Source organism: Mustela nivalis, assembly GCF_964662115.1.
Source record: "Mustela nivalis genome assembly, chromosome: 18".
Lineage (NCBI taxonomy): Eukaryota > Metazoa > Chordata > Mammalia > Carnivora > Mustelidae > Mustela > Mustela nivalis.
The window spans coordinates 295,888-314,227 of NC_139037.1; the positions used below are offsets into that span (position 1 = coordinate 295,888).

At 53.9% G+C, this 18,340-nt stretch overlaps 1 protein-coding gene across 9 annotated transcripts in view; it reads left to right on the forward strand.

The window, feature by feature from the left end:
- The window catches only part of FANCA (FA complementation group A), a 61,464-nt gene that overhangs the window by 42,783 nt on the left and 341 nt on the right, over positions 1-18,340 (forward strand). For 4 of the 9 annotated variants that reach the window (XM_082711434.1, XM_082711437.1, XM_082711436.1 and 1 more), the window contains 18 exons: positions 128-224; positions 301-488; positions 1,929-2,025; positions 3,788-3,964; positions 5,315-5,388; positions 7,171-7,299; positions 10,439-10,523; positions 11,867-12,033; positions 12,566-12,671; positions 13,704-13,763; positions 13,914-14,018; positions 14,763-14,875; positions 15,652-15,790; positions 16,735-16,809; positions 17,112-17,214; positions 17,655-17,730; positions 17,976-18,129; positions 18,246-18,338. In XM_082711434.1, coding sequence (XP_082567560.1) covers positions 128-224; positions 301-488; positions 1,929-2,025; positions 3,788-3,964; positions 5,315-5,388; positions 7,171-7,299; positions 10,439-10,523; positions 11,867-12,033; positions 12,566-12,671; positions 13,704-13,763; positions 13,914-14,018; positions 14,763-14,875; positions 15,652-15,790; positions 16,735-16,809; positions 17,112-17,214; positions 17,655-17,730; positions 17,976-18,129; positions 18,246-18,338 — 2,038 coding nt within the window. Of the gene's footprint in view, positions 1-127; positions 225-300; positions 489-1,928; positions 2,026-3,787; positions 3,965-5,314; positions 5,389-7,170; positions 7,300-10,438; positions 10,524-11,866; positions 12,034-12,565; positions 12,672-13,703; positions 13,764-13,913; positions 14,019-14,762; positions 14,876-15,651; positions 15,791-16,734; positions 16,810-17,111; positions 17,215-17,654; positions 17,731-17,975; positions 18,134-18,245; positions 18,339-18,340 lie in introns of all 9 variants that reach the window. The other 5 variants (XR_014305696.1, XR_014305698.1, XM_082711435.1 and 2 more) reach the window with 3 other exon arrangements.

Here is an 18,340-nt window from a genome sequence, read left to right on the forward strand (position 1 = left end):
GCTGTTTGGGGAACAGCCCAGTTCTTTTTCGGGCCTCCTGTGTGTGACGGCTCACGCGGCGGACTCCACGGGAGGGCCATGCAGGGCCAGGACTGGCCAGACTGCTGCCTCATGGCCACCTCTGCAGGCAGGGTCCCTGGGCTGCACGCTTCGTGACAACTGTGTGTGGACACAGGCTCCTCCCGGTGATGCTCACTCGGCTCTGCCAGCTGCTCCGGCATCAGGTAGAGCCGCTGCCTCCCTCTGCCTGGGATGTGGGCTCTGCCCTGCTTCCTGGAGAAACACCATCTCCCGTTTCAGGGCCCAAGTCTGAGCGCCTCCCACGTGCTGGGCTTGGCTGCCCTGGTCGTGCACCTGAGCGAGTCCAGGCCTGCGTTCCCAGACGTGCACGTGGCCCTTCCTGCCCCCGCCGAGAGCCTCCCTGTCCCAGAGTTCTTCGGTAGCCTCCTGCCGTTTGGAACCGCGGAGACCTCACTCTTCTGCCTGAAGTGAGCTGCTCCTCCCGCCCCTCCGCTCCCTAACCCTGACCACCTCTCTGCTCTCCAGAGAGTAGCACATTCTCATCAGATAAAACTGGCCCAAACAAACACACTCCATAGATAATCACCCTTTAATGTTTTGTACACATCTTTCCAGAGTCTTCTATTGTATTTCTGTGTGTATTTCCTTGTTTACAAACATGAGATCATGTTTGTAAACTGCCTTTTAAGACATCAATGATAGACTGTAGATACCTTTCCATGTTGTCAAGCCATCTTTGGGTCGAGGCGAGCATTACTGGGTTTTGTCTTGGGAGTGCCTGGCGTCCAGTTGGACCCATCCTTCTGGCTGGGTTGCTGGGCTTCCCTGTGGCAAGTAGTTATTTCCTTAGGGTGAGTTCCTGCACCTGGAGTTGTCTAGTCCAAAAAAGTTCATCTGAAAGGGTTTCAAGACCCATCATTCTAGAAGTTGGTGCTAGCATATACCTCCACGGTTCCTTCAAAAGCCACTGTGGGCCAGATGCATTGCAGGACCTGGGGGGAACCGCATCCCCGCCCTTGTGTGGGGGGGCGGTAGGTGCTGGGGAGAGGTGGGCTGGTGAAGGTGAGAGCGGCTGCCCCCTCAGGGAGGACAGGGGCGTGGTCCTGGGAGGCTGGACTTGGTCTCAGGGTGAGTAGATAGAGGGTCAGGGAAGAAGCCAGGAAGCTCCAGTGGGAGTTGTTTGCTGGGTCTGGGCCTGCGGTCCATGGACAGAACTGACAAAAGACATGAGGAATTAGAGTGGGGGAGACCTGCGCTGCAGTGGTTGCCTTGAGCCCTCCCCAGCGGGAGGCAGAGCCCTCTGCCTCTGAGGGGCTTTGGGCAACACTGAGAGTGCCCCCCAGCAGTCATTCGTGAAGGTGCCCTGGCCCCCTTCCTTCCTCAGCACCTTCCTCCCTTCCCCTCGGCCCCGGGGTCAGTCTCTTGTCTCCCAACCCTTGATAACCCAACACCGGCAGGCAAAGTCTCCACCATAGGCCGAGTTTGAAATTGGGCCTGCTTCTGTCTGGTTCCACAGACTTCCTGCAGGAAGGAACAGTGACTGGGTGAGTGGAAACCCTTTCAGATGACAGGTCAGCAGCACTGTTAGCCCCATCTGACTTGATGGCTTTTGTCCTGCCATGACTCTTCGTGCGGTAAAAGCAAGCCTGTACTTGAACAGTCTGACCGTTGCTGTGTTTGCTGGGTCTGTGCCTTCAGCGTAGACAGAGCTCAGACCAACAGGTGTAATGCGACCCGGTTCCCGAGGGCTCAGAGGAGCCGGCCTGGCCGGGAACCGAGACCAAGACTGCCCCTTGGGACATCTGGGTTAGAATGCAGTCTGTTTGGTTTTGTGAAATTCACACTACTGTTCTATTTCCTTATTTTGCATGCAGCACATTTGTACATTTTATGTTTTCTGTTTTCAGATTTTGTACAGCGGCAATTTCTTACTCTTTGTGTAAGTCTCCTTCTATGTCGCAAGATACTTTGTTCAGCGGCTTATCTCCAGCCCTCCTGAAAAAGGTAGGTCTGTCCACATCCTTTTCTGCATTCGGTGCATCTCCAGTTTCATGCAGGTTTCTAGTGAAGGCCCAGCTCTCCGCTCTCTCCCCGCCCCCTCTCTGCACAGCTGTGCTCTCTTGTGCTTCGGACCGTGTCCTGGGAGCTGCCTCACCTGTCTGCTGGGGCTGAACACGGCCTTTCTCTTTTGCTCGCAGACTTAAGATGAAGGGGGCAAGTAAGATGACAAAGACCATGAATGTTCCTCCTTTTCTATTTTCCTTAAAGATCTTATTTATTTATTTGACAGAGAGAGATCACAAGCAGGCCGAGGCAGGCAGAGAGAGGAGGAAGCAGGCTCCCCGCTGAGCAGAGAGCCCGATGCGGGGCTCGATCCCAGGACCCTGAGATCATGACCTGAGCTGAAGGAAGAGGCTTAACCCACTGAGTCACCAAGGCGCCTCTGTCCCTCATTTTTCTAAAAAGAAAGACACTGGGGCGCCTGGGTGGCTCAGTGGGTTAAGCTGCTGCCTTTGGCTCAGGTCATGATCTCGGGGTCCTGGGATCGAGCCCCGCATCGGGCTCTCTGCTCAGCGGGGAGCCTGCTTCCTCCTCTCTCTGCCTGCCTCTCTGCCTACCTGTGATCTCTGTCTGTCCAATAAATAAAATCTTAAAAAAAAAAAAAAGAAAAACAGACACTGGTTTTTGTGAAATCGGTATACTAGAAGATAAGTATTCGTGGAAGGTATCTTTGTATTTAAACAAGAGTTCTGATTTTCTCAAAAGACCTCCCTCATCTGTTGAATGCTTTTGTTTATTACAAGACCAGAGAAACTTAGAGAATTTATTTCTTCTAGAGGGAGGTGAGCACGGGGGGCAGAGGGAGAGAGAAAGTCTCAAGCAGACTCTGCACTGAGCACACAGCCTGATGTGGGACTCAATCTCTAACCCTAAGGTCATGACCTGAGGCAAAATCAAGAGTTGGATGCTTAACTGCCTGAGCCACCCAGGCATCCCAAAAGCAGAGAAATTTAAAGATGTGTACTAGAAACCTGGGGTGGCAAAAGTGAACTTGAACTTAGAATGGAAACCAGCGTGACTCCTTTGGTGGAGTTTTAAGGAACATCTTATGAAACAGAAATGCAGATCTCGGTTCCAGGCGTCCCATTAGAGTCCGTTGTGCAACCCTGGTCCTGCCCCTGAGTGGGGTCTGGGCATACTTGTGCTCTGGTCATTGGTGGTGAGGAACTTAGGCTCAGGTGCCTGCATTTTGAAGCCTGCAACAGAGAGTAGGAGGCGGCCCCGACAAGGAGCTTCCTGGTCCCACCTTGTGTGATTCTGAGGGGTGTCCCTATCTCTCCCCTGGTCGCCTCGAGCAGCCTGTGGCTCAGTGAACATCAAGAAAAGTCTGATCTCCTAGCGGCAGACATAAATGTACTCCCAGACAGTCTGGCGCTTCCCCACTAGGCATCCTCTTTCAGTGGAAACACCAGTGCCAGCAGCCGGCTGGGGAGAGCGCCGGCGGCAGCTGTGGGGTTGTGTCCGCCCCGCCGCATGGGGGACAGTTTAGAACCTGCAATCCTGCCTCCAGGTGTTACATCCCAGGAGACAGACAGACAGACGTGCGCCAACATTTACAGACAGGGCTGGTCACCGAAATTACATCCCTGGCTGAACACGGGGCCCAGAGCGTCCCGGGAGGCGTTAGCAAGGCCACTCTGGGTGTTCACAGGGTCTCCAAGCTGCCCTGCCGTGAGCACACAACCAGCTTATTGTGTCTCTTCAGTTCCAGTTCATTCTCTTCAGGCTGTTCTCAGAAGCCCGAGAACCCCCGTCTCAGGAGGACGCAGTCGGCCTTCCCTGGAGACTCCTGTGCCTGCCGTCCGCAGACTGGCAACGAGCCGCCCTCTGTCTGTGGAAACAGAGAGCCTTCCAGGAACTGTTGAAGGAGAAAGAAGTTCATGTAGGTCCCACTGCCCTTTTCCTGCTTCTCACCTCGTCCTAATGCACGGGGTTTTGTGGATAGATTTGGGCTGTCCTCAGGACACGGAGGGCCAGCCCGGCGCTGAAGCAGCACAGAGGCAGCTTTGCGGGAAAGTGCTGGGTGTTACTGCCAAGTCACACGGCCTCGTAAGAAGACTGAAAGGTCATTTCTGCTCTGCCCGCTTCCCCTGGCACTAACGTTTTGCAGAAGGTCATAAGGGTGAATAAACATCTTGGAGCATAGCTGCCAGGCTCCGATTTGGGCTGGGCCTGCTCTGAGCCTGGTCACCAGGGGACCTTGGCCTGCTCCAGCCAACAGGCTACGTTATTGGTCTGCTGCCCTTCCATAACCTTTCATTTGTTCCGTGCGTGTTTGCTTATTTCGGACTTTAGAGAAGAAACTCTCAATTGTCGTGTTGTATATTCAGTGCTTTTACCAGAGCAGGTGTGACAGCGTGTGTTTAGCACAAGCAAGGCGCTGGGAGCACTCTGCCCGCGGGCAGCATAGCCGGTGTCTCCGAGGGCCGCCGCCCCCTGCTCTCGGGTGATCGTGGGTGTGGACACGTGCATGTGTCCCTGAGCAGGAGCTACTCTGTATCGCCAGCTCTGGTCCTGACAGGGAGTGTGCTGTGCGTGCATTTCTCGAGTGTGTCTTTTTTTTTTTTTTTTTTTAAGATTTTATTTATTTGACAGAGAGAGATCACAAGTAGGCAGAGAGGCAGGCAGAGAGGAGGAAGCATGCTCCCCGCTGAGCAGAGAGCCCGATGTGGGGCTCGATCCCAGGATGCTGGGACCATGACCTGAGCTGAAGCCAGAGGCTTTCACCCACTGAGCCCCCCAGGCGCCCCTGGAGGGTGCACTTTGACACGCAGTGTGAGGTTTTGAGATTAGTCCACGTTCATGCGCGGGATCGTTGCAAGAATTTCAGAGTGACACCTGTGCTACCAGGAGTGTTCACAGCGCGTCACGACATCAGGATGTGCTGTGGTGACTTCGCCTCACTCACAACGCGGTCGTGGCGGTAGTGGTGTGCAGGAACTGAGTGCGGTTAACTGTTCAAAACCAGGCAGTGTGCTGGAGAATTCCATCTCAGAGTACGAGTGTGAGCGGCTGTCGTGAGCCTCCTGTTCAGAGGTAGATGAAGCAATATCTGAGCTCTTCATCCAGGGCTCAGGGTCAGAGCCTCAGGCTGACCGCCAGGAACGGCAAGAGGACAGAGACCAGCGGAGGCTCCCAGTCCTGCCTCGGGGACTGCAGAGTGTCACCACGCTGGCCCGTGGTTTCTGCATCCTGTCCACACTGTGGTGCTCATGTCGTCCTTTGCTCTCAGTTGACTTACAGGGACTGGTTACAGCTGGAGCTAGAAATTCAACCCGAGCTTGACTTTCTTTCGGCTATGGAAAGGTAAGTGTTGAAAGGCATCTGCCTTGGGGTGCCGTGGGGGGCTCAGTCAATGAGACATCGGACTCTATTTCAGCTCGGGTCATGATCTTGAGCTCCTGGGACCAAGCTGGGTCAGGCTGCCTGCTCAGTGGGGAGTCTGCTTCTCCCTCTGCCCTGCCCTCCCCAGCACCATGTGCAAGCATGTGCACTCTCAAAGAAATACAATCTTTAAAAGGGGGTAGGGGATCTGCCTTTCAAAACGCTGTAAGATTTTCTGCATTATCTTAAAGTCTAAGTCTTCTCATATCCTCAACGTTCAGTTAACATAACTGACAAGCACAGTTTCATTCATTTGTTCCTTCAAGAAACGTACTGAGTTCCTCCTGTTTGTCAGATACTTCTAGAATGTTCTTGAACATGGGGTGTGTTTTGACGAGACAGGCCTGCCCTTAGGGCACCTTCATGCAGACGGGCACAGGGCAGTGCACTTCTGCCCTGACACCCCAGACTGGGCACTCCTGCCAGCAGCTGCACACACGCGTACCCCAAGTGGGCCTGGGGCCAAGCAGGCAGACAGTGAAAATGGATCGGGACCCCAGACAAGGCTCTGAGAACAGGTCCCAGGGAGGGCATGGCAGGGGCAGCAAATGTGCTTCCGTTGGGAGGGAGCGGAGCAGGGAAGGCTGAGCGGTGAGGAGCCGCAGTGGAGTCCTGGTTGTCCGGGGCCCTGCTGCCAGGGCTGGGAGTGTTCTCGGCCGGCCGGCCGGCATCCACCTCACCCATGGGACGAACACGATGGCCGGCAGAAGGCTGGTCAGCACTGCCAGCAGCGCCGGCCCTGAGTGTGTGGCAGGAGGAGCAGGTAAATCGAGGTCCAAGCTCCTGTGGGTCCCAGGGCCAATTCTGCAGACCACAGGGAGGAGAAATGTGCTGTTCTGAGTGTGAGAGTGGGGTGCTGACAAGCCCCTGGGTGTGGGGGTCCTGCGGTCAGGGAGGGAAACGTGCTGGGGCTATCGCGGAGTTGGTGGGCATAGGAGCGCCGGGGGGCCAGCCAAGGGCAGGGTTCAGCATGAGCCACCCTGAGCCACTGTCCCTTTGTGGTCAGAGTCGGGTCATGTGCAGGGGCTGCTGTCTCGTGGTGTCAGGTTCTAGGAGGAGAGGAGAGAGAAAGTCAGAACCGTGCTGAGAATAACTGCTTGTCCCGCAAGACGGAGGTCCGCTTGCTGCTCAGGTCTGTGCCCAGCCACCTGAGTGCTCTGGGCATGGGTTCGTCGGTCTTGGGTCTCCCCCCTTCCCTCCCCCTCCTCCGTTTTGCTAGAAGCATGTGCATTGTCTAGTGTGAGGACCCATGGTAAGCATTGCTTACCCCCAGATCACTATGTTGGAGCTGGGCGTAGGCCTTTCCTTTTTTAATTCTACAAGTAGCACAAATCTATTTCTCAACGGTTCCTTGCCCATTCGTGGGCCTATGGAAACGTCTTACTTGGGTTCAGCTCATTCTGCAGAAATGGACGGTCAGTGGTTCCCTGGCTGAGGCTTTCAGTCGGTACATCCTCAGGACCTTTTCTGTGAGCACCTGCAGAGCCTGGTCCAGATCCGGGCACCTTTGCTGGCAGACCCTGGGATAATGACCCGAGGGGGATGGCCCCCAAGGGGGGTCTTGACTGTGGTCGGGGGTAGCCCCGGTCCCTCAGATCTAACCCCCTGCTGTTGTTAGGCCCCGGCTCTGGGCTCGCCTTTCGGCCACAGGAAGCTCTAGTTCGCAGCCTTTCTCCACGCAGACGTGGGCGTTCGCTGTTGCAGGTGGGACTTCCAGCAGTGGGCGATCCGCGAGCACTTCCTGCCCGTGCCGGCTGCTGCGGGGGGCTGCGATGGGGAGCTGCAGACCGCGTGCTCGGTTCTTGTCGATGTGCTGATAGACTTCTGCCACAGGTGAGGAATTCTGATGCCAAAAAGCATCACACTTTTTTAATTTCGGTAGTTATAAGAATGCGTTTTATTTCTCTCCGTCTACATTGTGTTCTACAAAGCACAGTCGAACACATCCTGATGGCAAGGCTGAGTCTGTTTGAAGTGAAGGTCAGTTTTCCGAATCCATTTTCTTTGTGTGTAGATTTGCCAGTGGCAATGACTTGTCTTTCTGCTCTGGCACCTGGGTCACTAAGTGTAAGGGTTAGAATGAGTAGGCTAGCAGGTGGCAAGCATCACCACCTGCGGGGCGTGGGCTGGCTGCCACAGGGGCAGAGTTCCTGCAACCTGCAGGCAGAGTTGGGTTTGCCTTCCTGCTGAGCTGGTCTCTATTAGTCTCCGTCCTCATGACTGTCAGCTCCATCTTCCACATGTTAGGTGGTGTATCATATCAAATCATAGAAAACGAATCTTGTTACCCTCTCGGAAACACAGTCCATGGAAATGATTACTGAGGACACAAGGACAGTTGCCTTTCTGTTTCCCACTGCTTCTGTCTTCCCCACAAGGATCTGTAAACACATCGCCTAGTTAGCAAAACTCTTACAAGTCATGTGATGTTGCAGTAGTGCTGGAAATTTTCCTAGCGGTGCCTAGTGGCTGGGAGCAGCCCCTGCAGGACCAGGCAAACACAGGTGGGGCCAGTCCTCGTCCTCAATTCTCTTAGGAGGGAAGAACGAGGTGTGCACAGTGAGAGCAGGGGCTGCGCATTCCTGCCATGCCGTCAACTCTGGAATCGGCTTTCTTTCTTTCTTTTTTTTTTTTTAAGATTTTATTTATTTATTTGACAGACAGAGATCACAAGTAGGCAGAGAGGCAGGCAGAGAGAGAGGAGGAAGCAGGCTCCCCGCTGAGCAGAGAGTCCGATGCGGGACTCGATCCCAGAACCCTGAGATCATGACCGGGGCCGAAGGCAGCGGCCTAACCCACTGAGCCACCCAGGCGCCCCTCAATTGGTATTTTTAAAAAATTTGTATATAATGTATTATTTGTTTCAGGGGTACAGGTCTGTGATTGATCAGTGTGCTATGTCAGATCTTAACCTTTTTTAGGAACTACCAGACTGTTTTCCAAAACTGTACCATTTTACATTCCCACCAGCAGTATCAGAGGGTTCCAGTTTCTCCACATTATCACCAACATAGTTAATGTTACCTTTCGATAAATACCTGTTCTAATGGATACGCAGCGGTATATTTCATTATGGTTTTTCTTTGTTTTTCTCTGGTGGCTAATGATACTGAGCATCTTTTCATTAGCTTGAGTTTGTGTATCTTCTTTGAGAAATGTCACATCCTTGCCCATTTTAAAAGTTCTCTCTGTATTCTGGATACCAGATCCTTATCCGATACGAGACGCAGATACGGTCTCTCATTTTAGTAGCATCTTTTCACTCCTTCCCTTGTTGGGAGTCCTTTGATGCACAGAAGTGTTAAATTTTGATGAAGTCCAGATTATTTTTAGGTTTAGCTCTTATTTTAGGTCTTTGGTCCATTTGATTTAATTTTCTGGAATAAGTTTAGGATCCACCGTTAGTCTTTTGCATATGGACATCCAGTTGTCCCAGCAGGTTTTGTTAAAGACACTGGTCTTGGCACCCTTGCTTTGAATCAGTTAACCACACCTATGAAAGTTTATTTCTGGACTCTCTATTGACTTTGGTGTATACACCCTTTTTTAAAAATACAATTTTATTTTTTTGTGATGGATACATCTCTTCTTATGCCAGTATCACAATGTATCAATTACTGTAGATTTGTAGGAAGTTTTAAATTGGGAATGTGGGTCTTCCAACTTCCTTTTGTTCCCCCAAAGGTTATTTTGGGAATTCTGGGTCCTCTGTAATCCACACATGATCTTAGCCAAAAGGCCGAGAAGCGATCGTCCTTTGTAATTCCAAATTGATCTTCCAGATCAATTTGCCAGTTTCAACATAACCAGCTGGGATTCTGATAGGGATTGCATTGTATCTGTACGTAATTATGGGCAGTTATTATTCTAATGACACTGATTCTTCCTGTCTAGGAACATGGGATATCTTTCAATTTACTTAGGTCTTCTATAAGTTTCTCAACGTTTTAGAGTTTTCATCGTACTAGTCTTGCACCTCCTTGGTTACATTTATCCTTAGGTATTCTAACACCACTGTAGATGGAATTATCTTAATTCCATTCTTGGATTATTCATGGATATACAGAAATACAACTGATTTTTGTATATTGATCACCTATCCTACAACTTAGAGAAATTGTTTATTTGCTTTAATAGGTTTTTTTTTTTTTTTAAGATTTTATTTATTTATTTGACAGAGAGAGGTCACAAGTAGGCAGAGAGGCAGGCAGAGAGAGAGGGGGAAGCAGGCTCCCTGCTGAGCAGAGAGCCCAATGCGGGGCTCGATCCCAGGACCCTGAGATCATGACCTGAGCTGAAGGCAGAGGCTTAACCCACTGAGCCACCCAGGCACCCTGCTTTAATAGGTTTTTAAGATGCCCATCTTAAGACGGGTCATCTGTGAATGGAGATAGTTTAACTTTTTCCTTTCCAATCTGGTTGCTTTTCATTTCTTTTTCTGGCTGAACTGTCCCAGCTAGAACTTCCAGTGGTATTGAATGTAAGCGATGAAAGAGAACTTTGTCTTACTTCTGATTTTAGGAAGAAACCTCTCATCATTAAGAACAACACGAGCTGTGGCTTTTTCATAGATGGCCTTCATCAGGTTGAGGAAGTTCATTTCTGCTGCTAGTTGAGTGTTTTTATCATGAAAGGGAATTGAATTTTGTCTAATGTTTTATCTGTGCCTATAGAGATGTTCACATGGTTTTTCTTTATTCTATTGATAGGATTTCAGGGTGTTGAACCAACCTCCTATTCTTAGGATAAATCCCACTTGGTTATGGCACACAATTGTTTTTAGATGTCACTAGATTGGGGTTGCTCGTATTTTGTTGTAGGTTTGTTGTTTGTTGTTGATGACTGTGGGTATCACGTGGTTCCCTGGGACCTCGTGGCCCTGTGACCACAGGCCTCTGGAGGTAGGAGGAGAAGTCGGAAAGCCTGTACATCAGGAGACCCTTACAAGACTTTGATCATGTTTTTGTTTCAGTTTGAGAAGTTACAATTGCTCAGAGAATTCTGATTTGGTTCTCGGTAGCGGCACAGGAAATCGAGATATTTTTTCCAGATTGCAGGTGAGTTAAAAGATGAAAACTCAGTGTGTTTCACTGCATCTGTCATCTGCTGTCTTTTCATGGTCATCTGCTATTAAGGTATTTATTATGAATGTCTTAAGGCAACCCAGCCGAATGAAAACTAACGTCACACATATAATGGGTCAGACCCAGAGTGACAGTGTGCTCGCTTCACCCGTGAATATCCCAAAAATACAGAAACAAAATCAGTGGTGTCAGAACCGTCTCTAGGCTTAGGAACATTTAAAATTTGAAAATCGAAGAAACTGAGAAGATGCCAACTTTGGTAGAAAAGGGGTTGCTGTCCACTCCTAACTGCTCCATTTGAATGTCGGGCTCTGAGAAAGGACATAAAACCCCAGCAGGCAAAGGAGCAGTTGAGAGACTATCCTTTCACGGGGTCCCCCGGCACCACCCCAGGCTGGGGGGCTCTTTTCACCAAAGCAGCTGTACATTGGAGGGTGTGGAAATGGGGCTCTTGTTTTGAAGTCAAAGTGCAGTTTGCCTCAGGCCTGGGGCATGTCAGGACAATAAAAAGTTGGACCCAGAGATTAGGCTCTGGGGTCAAAGTGCAAACCACAGCCTCCTCTGCTCTCCGCGTCCACGGTGTGCACCGGCAGTCAGCCTCTGGCAGTCCGCGTACGGCTCCATGCTGACAGGACCCTATGGCGGGTTTCACGCTTCCTGTGGGTGTTTTCTGCTTCTCTTCGGGTGCTTGAATTGAGAAACTGGGAGGGGCAGAAACCCTGGAGCAGGTGGCCTGGACTCTGGGAAATCTTACCTGCAAATGAATAAAACATCCCACAAAGCAGAGATCCCAGCCCTCCAAGCGTTCGTCTTGACCTCTTATCCTCCACATCTGGCCTGACGGGCTTGCGGTAGGAGGAGCGAGTGGGGAGGGAAAGCGGACTGTGTCATGGGCTTAGGTCACACGTGGCACGGACAGTGCTTGGCTTACCTGGTCTCCGCACGTGGACGTGTGGCAACACTGCACACCCGTGTATGTAGCAGGCATTGTACTGAGTGTGGTACTGAGCCTGGTGACACCTGTGCGTTCACAGTAGAAGAGCGAACGATCAACGGTAGGATGTTAGCCCTAGGAGGCTCTGGCCAAGGTGTTCACTGGGCTGTTCTTATTGTTGTTGCAAATTTTCAATGATTTCCAAGTAAAAAGGCTCGTCCCAGTCATTCCTAGCTCCTCTGGGGAGCTCTCTCGAGCCCACTCGGCCCCATTTCACCGTCCTGACTGGGGCCGGCAGCCCTGAGAACTTTGTGCCTTCACATTTGGACACAATCACCTGGAACCAGCGATAAAAGTACCAACGTTCTGGTTGGTTTTGCAGGAGATGGCTGCTGACCTGGAACAGGGCCCAGCGGCGTCCCAGAGCAGCTGTCCTTCGCAGGGGCACTTCCTTTTCAGAGTGTTCCGCACCCGGCTCCAGGCTCTGGCAGGCGGCTGGGATGTGGCCGCCCGCCTTCAGAGACAGCAGGAGCTACTTGTGTACAAATGGTAACACAGCGCACCGCGTGGAGAGTCTGTCTTTACACTGAGCTTTCTCTTCTCTTGGTCTTGTGCCCTGTCCCCAGCCTGCAACAGCATTTTCTCATTGGGGTTCCCATGGAGAGAGCAGGGTCTGAAGCTTTGGATTAAAGCCTTCCCCTTCAGACCCAGGAGCTGCTTTGAACGATGAAGCTCAAATAATGCATATCAAAATAGGGAAAACCATGTGTGCGTACAGATCCTCACTGTAGCTGTCCTGATGAGCGGGAGATCACGAAGTCCCCCAGTTTTCGGGAATGGCTTTGTTAAGACTGAGGTGCCTCCTTTCACTTGGCTGTTGTGCCACTTAAGAGTGGCTCTTGGGGTTAAGACGTGAAGGCTGGCAGTGGACCCCGCAGGGCCCAGGTGCTCAGCACAGCCCCAGAGGGGGACTCTGGTTCCCGGAGCGAGTAGGCAGGGCCGGCACCGATCCGAGCCTGAGCTCTCGAGGAGTGAAGTTAGTGGGCTGTGCCATCACCGCTGACACACTCTTCTCTGCAAGGATCCTCCTCGGTCTGCCCCCATCGGTTCTCGTCGGCAGCCCCCAGGCCAAACAGCCAGCTGCCCCTGACTGCACGGAGTTCTTCTGGTTGGCCAACTCTGAGCTGGTAGGTGCGGGCAAGCAACCTTGGGTTGCAGGGACGGGGGGTGATCTGGTTCTTGGAAGATTCGCGAATGTGGCTGCGGTCACTTGGAGCCAGCTGCTTCAGTGTGTGCAGCCCATGTGGGACTGCTCTGGGCAAGAATGGGGGTACCACTCTGGAAGCCGAGACAGTTGGGGCTGATGTGTGCCCAGCCCTCCTCCCACAGCTAGAACTGGGGCCAGCCAGTCGTAGAGACCAGCTTCGGCTCCTCCGAAGCTTCAGTGCCTTCCTAGAGCTTTGCTGCAAGTCCAGCCGTCAACATCCGTAAAATCTTGCAGGCCAGGCACCTCCGTCTCTTTCCAGTTTGGACATTTCAGGTGTACAAAGGCCAGTGGTGCCGAAAGAACTGCTGTTCCCACCAGTCGGCCCTGCTTCCTTCCGCGGTACACTCTGTTCCGTGTCAGGTGCTCCGAGGTCTCACCCAGAAAGACTGAAGCCTGCATGCGTCCAGTCAGAGCCAGTGAGGTCCCCAGGAATCAGCACATTCTACATATTTCAGAACAACTTCCACTCCTGAAGATGTTTCCTAGTTTTTAAAAATGCACAGATAAAACTAAAAATTGAACTAAGGCTCCATTCAGTGACAGAGTTTTAAAAGGTGACTCAGAAAGCAGCGGAGTTGAGACTAGGTATTCCTTAGGTCCTTAGCAAAGGAAGTTTCCCTTGAAGTTGTCAGAAGGGCCTGTGAAGGCCAGCGGAGCAGAGAAGCCGGAGATGGGGAGGCAAGGTGCCATCCCGGTGACAGGGCCAGCAGGGAGTGTGGCACTGGCCTCCTGGCCTGTGCTGGGGCCGGAAGCTGGCAGGCCGGGGCCATCTCCATGTGGCTAGGCAGTGAGACGCTGAGTTCTGGGCCAGCCTTGCAGGCGGACCCAAAGCCGGACCTCCGAGGTAATTAGTGGCGCCGTGAGCACAGCCAAAGCCTCTCCGCACACGCTGCCCCCACCCCCACCACCAGCCCCCTTGGGTGCTCTCTCACTGGCCCGTGCTCTTTTGCAGAGAAACTTCTGCTCTCATGGAACTGCCCTGACCCACGACATCACCGTCCACTTCTTCAGGGTAATTCTGTTGCCCTCTGCGCCTACCACATCTCCCGCTGAGACCTCTTGGGCTGGATCCTCATAGCCAGTGGTGCTTTGAGGCCGTGGCGCCTTTCTGGGGTGGGGCACACGTGCAGACCACTGACTTCTGGCATGTTCTCTTCTGCAGGGGCTCTTCAATGCCTGTTCACAAAGCAGAAGCCCTGCCCTGACCGCAGACCTGATCCTGAGCGCATGCCAGACCGAGTGCCCCATAGTCCTGACCTCTGCTCTGGTAGGTGCAGCCACCTTCTCGGGGTGTGCCCAGGCCTGGCACAGGGTCTGGGGACCCGGGGCAGCATCCCGATTCTTGTCATTCAGGAGCAGATGCATGAGGAGAGGAATAAGGAGTAATCGGACCCGTGGGCAGGGAGGAAGACGGGCTTCCCTGCTGGAACGTGTCGGGGTGTTGCTTTGCTCTGGTTCTGTGTTGGCTGGTGATGAACCCTAATTTCCTGAGCTCCCCGACTTGGGCTCCGCCCGTTGTCTTGACAGACAGTCCTCTCAAGACTTGAGAAGAGAGATGGCCCAGGCCCCTGCCAGCCTGGCCCTCACGTGGGTGTGGGGCTCCTGGTGGGGGGGCGGGGTTCTTTGCTGGCTTTCCTGGAGTCCTGACCCCACACAGCTCTCCTGGCAGCCTTGGGACTTGAGCTGCCACGCCCCGAGTGGTTTGGCTTCGCACACAGTCTGCGGCCCGTGTGGGTGGAATCCAAGGCGAGAGTTACCGTGTGTACAACAGCAGCTCTCCGTGGGGACGTGGGTGTCCTCCACAGAGGAGGGCGAGCTCGCTCGCAGAACTGCCTTGAACCTGGGATGGAGGATGTGAGGCCGTCCTAAAAGGTCGGAGGCACTGGGTGACTGTGAGCTGTGCTGCCGGTGTCAGGCACATCTTCGCTGGTCACTCGGGTGTAGGGATTGAAAAGGGGTCCAAGTAGAGCCTCCCCTGATCTGCTGACCAGTGATCTTTCTCTTCTGGAAGTTGTGGTGGCCACGCCTGGAGCCTGACCTTCGCAGCCGGTGGAGGAGCTGCTTCCAGGGCCCGCTGCCCCAGGAGCTGCAGAGACTGGGGGAGGCCCGGCAGTTCGGCCGGAGGTGCGTGGAACAGCGGCAGGAGGGGGCCCAGACATTCTTTAGGACCTGCTACAGGTTACCTCCAGGAATGCCTTGGGCTGCTGGGCAGGAGCCCCACGGAAGGGAAGGAACAGACCTGACCTAGCCGGTCCCTGCCCAGCTTTCCGCCCCACCTGCCTCTCTCCTGGCTCCAGGCCTGGCAGTGCCAGCGTCCCACGGACGTGGGAGGCAGGTCCCGGCCTGCCCAGCTGACAGTCTCCAGCTCGGGAGGGCTTGGGACAGGGCTGTGGTCCCGTCTGGCCTCCTCTACCCTGCGTCCTGCGGCAGCGTCCAGAGCACTTGAACTCCCAGAAAACAAGAAACGCCCCATTCCCACATTAATATGCCACTAATCTGGGGCCTTCTTTTTAACCTGCTGGGGCACCTGCACGTCACACTGCGGTCACAGCAGGGGCTGAGGAGCAGCACTGGACCCAGAAGCCAGGGGTCTGCGTGGTGGGCAGTTTTATGCCCACCGTGGGGAGAGCTCCATGACCCACAACCTTGCAAATCTTGGGCAGTCAGGACCCGGTGTCCTGGTCAGGCCCTACCCACCCCCTCCTCGGGTCCAGGTTAGGGCAACTGGGGACTGGACCCAGTCAGTGGTCTCTGGGGCCCTGTGCCGAGCCAGGGGTGGTTCTACAGACTCTAAGCCCCCACCCCACCCCGCTGTCCCACCTTGAAGGTAAGCAGGGCTGGTGGCTTTCTGCCGGGACATGGCTGTGAGGTTCCTGTGGTGACCCGTACCTGTCTCCTAGCTGCCTCTCCGCCGACTCGGCACGCCCCCCACCGGGCCCGGCCTGGCTCTCCGCTGCGGCGCTACACTTTGCAATCCAGCAAGCCGGCAAGGGCAGCCTCGGGAGCCAGCTCGAGAAGCAGGAGCGCCAGAGAGAGGAGGCAAGAGATGAATCCTTCCACTTCCGTGGCAGCTTTGTCGTTCGTCAGGGTCCAGTCAGCGGTTTCTCGGGGTTCATCTAACGAATGGGCTTTTCCAAGGACGTTAGTATGGCATTCTTGTGACTTCTGAGGAAGTGAGGTTTACCGTGTTTATAGATTTAGTAACATCTGACTGTCAAGTTTACTGACGGGACGAGAGCACCTTACATGTTACCCTTCTGGTGGCTTTTAGCTAATTGTCACCTCTGCAGATCAGTGGGACCTTCCTTGTTCCCATTCCCACAGCCTTAGCTCCCTCATCTCTCCCCGAACTAAACCATCTGTAAACCGGAAAGTCATCTGTCAGCTCAGGACATACAGGCCTGCCTGAGGTTTTTGGTAATTTACTGTAAAAAAATTGTTGAAAAGTAATTTCAGTGGCCTCAAGCCTCTGAGGCCTGTGTGTGCGCAAAGGGAGTGGGGGTATCCAGAGTGACCCCAGCCAGCTTGGGTGCGCTCCAGGGGTTGGGAAGAGGGGGACCCCCGGCGGGGGAGAGACTTTTGCATGTACCTCTAGGGGGTTCATAAACGCCCTTCTAGGCCAGGAGCCCGGCGGCGGGGCGCGGGGGAGCCCTCCCCCAGCTCGCACACCGCGCCCGCCCTCGGCCGCGGCGCAGCTCTTCCTGCGGCCGCGCTAACAAGCTGTGTTAAAGGCGCACATAAGAGGATGCAGTCTCTAAGAATTTATTCTCAAATTACCCTTTAAAAGGTTTTTTAAATTTAAAATTTAAAAAAATTTTTTTTTAATATAATTTTCCTTCCCGAGAAGATCTACTTAAGGAAAAATTTCTGCCCTCTGCCTCTAAACGTTTAGTCAAAGAACGTGTCCGCATCCGTTACTTAGAGTCACTTGAGGGTGCAGCCTGGCTGGCTCTATGTTCTGAGGGCGCGGGTTCTATCGGCAGCTGCTGCTCGCGCTGTTCTTCTTCTCCTTAATGGGCCTGCTTTCGTCGCACGTGACCCCACACTCAAGACATCAGGTAAGGGGACTCTCCCAGCCCTAGACCTCCTAAGGAGGGCCTCTGGGAGGAGGGTCCTGGAACGTTTGTATCGAAGGGCTCCTCAGGAATCTTGTGCTTGCTGAAGCGAGAACCCCTAGGCCCCGGGCCTCTTCTCTGAGGTCTCATTTCAGAACCTGGGCACGGGGGTCCCTGGCCTGTTCCTCCTGCAGTCACCATTCAAGACTCAACAGAAGGAGCAAAGGCTCCCTTCTGGGCTAGAGGTCCCCCCTCCCCCCGGGGCTGTCTGTGCAGTCAGCCGCCGCCTCTTGTGCGGGCCACAGGCTGCTGACTCCCTGGAGGCTTTGGACATCTGCGTGGAGATCCTGGGGTGTCTGGAGAAGAGGAAGGTGTCCTGGCTGGTGCTGTTTCAGCTGACAGGGGCAGGTAAGACCGTCCCTGGGACCTGGCAGCAGAGAACAGCCTGTGTCTGTCCCAGTTACCAGCCATCTCTGGGGAAGACAGGTGACCCAGCAGAGGCAGGCTGTGGCCCCCACTTTCCGTTTAGTCCTTTTTCAAAAACGACTTCCCACTGGTTAGGTATGAACGTTTGGGCTTTAAAGTACTAACTCATTTTTGGAAGTCTATCTTGGTAAGTACGTGAACTACATTTTAGAGTGAATGCAGTACAAACTCATCTCAACAATGAAAGAGTGGCGTCACTGAGCCCTTTTGGGGGGGCGTAGGGGGTCTACCTCCCAGGCTCTGCCCTCCAGCATGGGACCCCCCCCCCCCCAGCCAGGCACCTGAGGTGTCCCGAACACGCTGATGCTGGGGTGGGAAGGCGGCCACAAAACTAAACCCGCCCCTCCCCGCTCTGGTTGCAGACGGTGGCCTGGGGCCGGTCCTCCTCCGCCTGGCCCCAGAGCCATACATCAGGCTGCTGCCGCTTGCCTTCTACAGGTAAGTGCACCTGCTGCTCTGGTAGTGTGGCAACACTCTCCGCGAAGGAGTGCCCACCTGGGGGGTTGTGTGCGGTCCAAGGAGGGGTCACCTCTTCCCCCTGCCTGTATCAGTACCACGGTGGGTCTCCCACCACGTGGGCAAGATGCCCACAACTTCAGTCCTCCGAGGAGTCGCTCGCTGCTGACTGCCACCCACCTCTGTGCGGTCTTAGAGTCACGAGGCATCTTGTCTTTTACCTTCAGCCTTCTCTCCTATTTCGATGACGCCCTCCTGAGGGAAGAGGCCTTCCTGCACGTCGCTGTCGACATGTACCTAAAGCTCATCTGTCTCTTCGTGGCTGGAGAGACAAGTGCAGTCTCGGCTCTAGCCACCAGGAGCCAGGACCTCCAGGGCCAGGCAGGTGACACATCTCACAGACCCGTGTGGCCAGCTCTCCTGGCACAGTGAGCAGGTGGGGGCATCGTGGCCCCTGACAGCACACTGACCTGGGACTCTGCCTGTCCTCTCTCCAGGGTGACCCCGTAGGCTTGATAACAAAAGCTCGTCATTTTCTGCTGCAATCAATACCTAGGTGCCCCCAAAAGAGCTTCTCGAACGTGGCAGAGGT